General features: G+C 40.4%; 1 protein-coding gene across 1 annotated transcript; it reads right to left on the bottom strand.

Moving 5' to 3' along the window:
- On the bottom strand, window positions 4,173-4,710 carry LOC109239932 (diphthamide biosynthesis protein 3). The gene has a single exon (XM_019406542.1). It carries the CDS (start codon window positions 4,610-4,612, stop codon window positions 4,367-4,369), a length of 246 nt encoding a protein of 81 aa, XP_019262087.1. The 5' UTR covers window positions 4,613-4,710; the 3' UTR covers window positions 4,173-4,366.

The following is a 5,023-nucleotide window of genomic DNA, read 5'->3' as shown; positions in this document are numbered from 1 at the left end:
TATGGCCTTAGAGGGTATTATTTCGATTTTGTTGGAATCTTGACCTGTCGTTGTTCGATCGAGGTCGAACTCTTCTTCTTTGGCGAAGGCCCTTGGCCATAAAGTCGATTCAGACGAGGCCGAAGGCTGTTTCGGACGAGGACGAAGGTTGTTTTAGACGAGGCCGAAGGTTGATTCGGATGAGGCTGAATGTCGATTCGGACGAGGCCGAATGTTGATGCGGACGAGGCCGAGTTCTTCTTTTTAGCGATGGCACTTGGCCTTAAAGGGTGTTATTTCGACTTATCAAAATGTTAACCCGTTCGAATTCGAGTGAGGTCGAACCATCAAACTTTCATGGTGAAGGCGCTTAGCCTTAAACTCAGTTCGAACGAGGTCGAACTTATCAGACCTCGGTGGCGAAGGCACTTAGCCTGAGTCCCATTTCGAGCGAGATCGAACTGTTAATCTTTGGTGGCGAAGGCACTTAGCCTGAGTCCCAGTTCGAGCGAGGTCGAACTGTTAATCTTTGATGGCGAAGGCACATAGCCTGAGTCCCAGTTAGAACGAGGTCGAACTGTCAAACTTTAATGGCGAAGGAACTTGGCCTGAGTCCCAGTTCGAACGAGGTCGAACTTATCAAAATTTGATGGCGAAGGCACTTAGCCTTAATCCCAGTTCGAGCAAGGTCGAACCTGTCGATCTTTGATAGCGAAGGCCTTAGCCTTAATCCTAGTTCGAGCGAGGTCGAACCTGTCGATCTTTGATGGCGAAGGCCTTAGCCTTAGTCCCAGTTCGAGCGAGGTCGAACTGTCAAACTTTGATGGCGAAGGCACTTAGCCTTTAACTCAGTTCGAGCGAGGTCGAACTTTGTTACACTTTAATGGCGAAGGCACTTGGCCCGAGTCCCAGTTCGAGCGAGGTCGAACTGTTAATCTTTGATGGCGAAGGCACATAGCCCGAGTCCCAGTTAGAACGAGGTCGAACTGTCAGATCTTTGATGGCGAAGGCCTTAGCCTTAAAGGGTTCCCTGGGGGAGTCCCAATTTGCTTAATTTTGCTTGCATTGGAGAATATGATGTATTTCCCGTTCGTGTATCTGAGAGAATGCTCCTGCTTCTATTCCATTTAGAAAAATAGTCAGTTAAACTAAATGAAATCGTTCGTTACCTCGATTTGATCAGTCGGCGAGTGGAGAGGAGTGGCCACGTTCACTCCTCTGGTTATGCTTTTAGTGGCCGCTACCAGTTCGGCAGGGCCATCTGTTTCGATGTTTTGTGCTCCGGGTATCTGGTCGAGTTGATACTCGTCAAACTCGGGCGTAGCTTATGAATTCCTGCCTGATATTTTCGTAGCCTTTGTTCTTTTATTTGGAAAGTCCCCGTGATTTGGTTGACGACGGGCTGTGAGTTGTACCGGGGGATGATTCTCCATGCTGCATACTTGAGAGCTAGTTTCGGTCTTCTCAACCGTGGTAATTTAGATTAGTATAGACTGTCTATGCCACATTCTTTGGAGCACGACCCTTCCTTAAATCGATCTTGCATGAATTTAAAATGTCATGGATATGCTAGTATGAAATAAGCATGTAGCCAAGGATGGAAAGTTGTTCAGTAGTTAGACGATTGTTCGACATTATCTTAAGAGCAGCAAGAATATTGACAGGAACAATAGTATAGATTTGGCATTTCTTTTTCAATGCAGAAGTTTCATATTGAATGATATTTGCCTCTTTTGGAAAACGTATGTGTAACGCCTTTTTCTATCACATAGGCAAGGACATCGGCTTCAACTATTTTGCCTTGACCGTAAAGTCCATAGACAGATTGTCATTCGGTGACGTGATGACATTAATCGATCCGCGTATGATAGAGTGAATTGAAATTTCAGGGAGTGTTTATGCGCACTTAGGTTTTGATGAGAGCATTTTGGCACCGTCCCCGTATTCATAAGCAACGTGAGCTGCTGCCGACCAAAAAGTCATAAGGCAGCACAACATATAGCGTGGAAGAGACATGGAACCACTTCCATCCCCTATCACAAAGAAAATTCTACATAAAGCATGATATTTAAACATGGCCCCTACCATATTACTATTATTTTCTTTTTGATTTTTTTTTTGTGTGTTTTGCAAATATAAGCGTGGATTAGTTTGATCAACAGTGATTCAGGCCTACTTGTGCGCAGGCACAGATGGGCAACTTTGTCAGCCATACAGAAAAATATCCACTAGTGTTTTTTGCTTAGATTTCTTAGTCCTCTTTTTGTGCAGCAATCCCGAACAGTGACGCTACTCTACAAACTTGCTAGAATTGAATTTTAGATCTAGAGAAAACTACAATTTTAACTAGGAAATCCCCACAGACGGCGCCAAATTGTTGGACTCAAAAGATGTTAAACTCTTTTTGAGCAAATCAATCAAAGATGAAGGGGTAAAATCCTAGTTAAAGATAATTAACTCTAGATCCGAGACGAATAATATGAGTAGAAAAATATAGCCGAGTGTAAATGTTGACGGCGATTATGACCAGATTTAATAGCATAAAGAAAGATGCATTAAGTAACAAAAATATGAATAAAGGAAAAGATTCACCCGATCTTCAGTGAGACGGATCTTCTTTCATTTAATCCAGAAGAATGATAGTAAAATACAAGAACCTTATGACCCTTTTTCGGGCCTGATGAAGATATGGGACCACAGATCCTCTCATTTCTTAGGAGAGGTGTGTTTACATGTTTTCTAGAAAGAGGGAGAGGGAGAGAGAGCCCCCATTATGGGAAGTCCCCCCCTTCTATTTATAAGGGGGGTATCCATAAAAAATCCTAACAAAAGGTACAATTTAGAGAGAATATTCGGTAGAATATTCATTTTGAGTATTCTAAAGCAAACTATCAGTTTCATGACTGTCCGTCCTCGGCCTGTCCGACCTCGGCCGATCCGACCACGACCTTATTGATGACGGTCCGACCTTGGGTTTATTGATGACGGTCCGTCCTTGGCCTGTCCGACCTTGGCTTTATGTCTTCGCGTGCCGAATTTCTCTGGTCTAATTTTGACCCATACAGTGATCAAACAACTACTTATAGCCGGCGAGCCATTAAGAACAGTGGACGAGATGGCTGGACGAGATGGCTGAAAGAGGAAGAGAATTGAGGTTTTGCTTAAGAATGAGGGTTGCTTATTGCATTTGGTATGTTGAAATGGATGATGATCTTAATATAGAAGTTGATATTTTGGATATGGTTAATAAGAGTTACATTGGTCATACTACTCTCTCTATATGTTTCTTCTCAAAGTTGAGCAGTACTAATCTCTTGGATTGGAATGACCGACTATCATTCGCCGAACTAGTAAAAGATGAGCTCCATGTCTTGGTCTTAGACAATTACAGGAAGCTAAAATGGGCTTAAAAGATCATCAAGCTGACATTCTTAAAACCGGATAATAAGGAACTAATGACATTTATTACTTGTGATAAGTCTATGTTATTCTTTCTGACGCAGGACAAGATATCTTTCTCCATGTATGACATCAATATGCGGGAGTTCAATAACTGGTACATTATCAAGCTGCATCAACTTTGGTGAAGAGGTCGCAGTTAATGTGGCGTGTTTAGTGTTCTTCAGGAGAGGTGCCCAGGAATTAATGGGGTGGGGGTTTTTAGAAGGAAACTACTATTTTGAGATTTTTGCGTAAGAGTTAAGTCTAAAGTTTTTCCTTGCTTCCTTCAAATCTTAATCTATTTTTGTACTCTTTACCATTTTCAATATAAACTGTTGATGTGTATCAGTAATCTCGCAGATGAGTGATTCATCACGTAAACCTGTCATGTACATATCTGGTGACTCCTTTAAAACGAACAGGGTAAAGATTTACATGTGGTTGATAAAATACTAGTTGCTTCCTCTGTTTTATCATATGTACACCAAGATTATAAACTTCAATGTTATCATATGGACACCAAGATTATAGTTACCAAACACAAAACTTTCCAGGCAGTTAACACAATTACTCTTATAATAGTAATATGGATTTTCACTTTAATTCGTTAACTCTTAAGGTTAATTGTTTAGTATTTAACAATTCGTACTGCAGTTACCATTGCTACAGCTTCGACTTACCTCAAGATGAGCAGCTTCAACATAATGTGGAGCTTGTTGAACTCTGCACAAGCAATCAAATAACAGAAAAGATAGCACATAATTACGTATAATATATTGCAATCCCAATAAAATTAATAATCTATAGAGTGGACAAACACCAGTAATCCTTCTTTCTCAATACAGCAAAATTTCAGGCAGTTAATGCCAGTTCAAACCACTACGTATTACAATATGATACCAAAATCTTCAATTGGACCAAAAAAAAAAACGAAACTTTGAGGTTCTCAAGCGACAGCAATAGGCTGTTGTTTCGAAGGCTCAACGTGTTTATTGGAATCTCCGAGGAAATCTTCCATATTATATATAACGGTGATATACAGAGAACAACTAGGGCAACGAGCGATCTCTTCGCCTAGCTTCAGATCTTCCTTTGTGATTTGAAACAGGTCGCCGCACGGACAAGGATATGTGAAAGCTTGGAGCTCGTCGTTCCACTCCATGTCCTCAATCTCCACGTCGTCGTACGACATTTTTTCACAGAAATTAGGGTTTTTTTGTTCGTGAATTCGGTAAAGATTTCCGATCGTGGAAGTTAATTGGGTTTAAATAGCATCTGACGTCCTTTTAATAACTTAGAAAAAATGTAATATGACCCTGAACATTAGTAAATTGCCACTTCAGCATGTTCAGGGGCTTAAGAGCATGTCTAACCGAGCTTCTGGGAGGTGCAAAGTATTCTTTTTTTAATCAAAAAGGTACTTTTTAGTAAATTAAGGTATTTGGCTAAAATAAAAAAGTACTTTTGAGCAGCAGAAAAATTAGTGTTTTTGATTTTGGGGAGAAGCTATAAATTCTAGCTTTTTCCAAGAAGTATAAGTAAAATATTAATTTATTCAAGACAAAAATAACCTTACAATAAATTTTTATTTTTCAAATTATTT

The sequence above is a fragment of the Nicotiana attenuata genome, chromosome 1 (assembly GCF_001879085.1).
Source record: "Nicotiana attenuata strain UT chromosome 1, NIATTr2, whole genome shotgun sequence".
Classification (NCBI taxonomy): domain Eukaryota; kingdom Viridiplantae; phylum Streptophyta; class Magnoliopsida; order Solanales; family Solanaceae; genus Nicotiana; species Nicotiana attenuata.
Note: the sequence above shows the minus strand (reverse complement) of the source record. Positions and strands in the feature narration are given on the sequence as shown.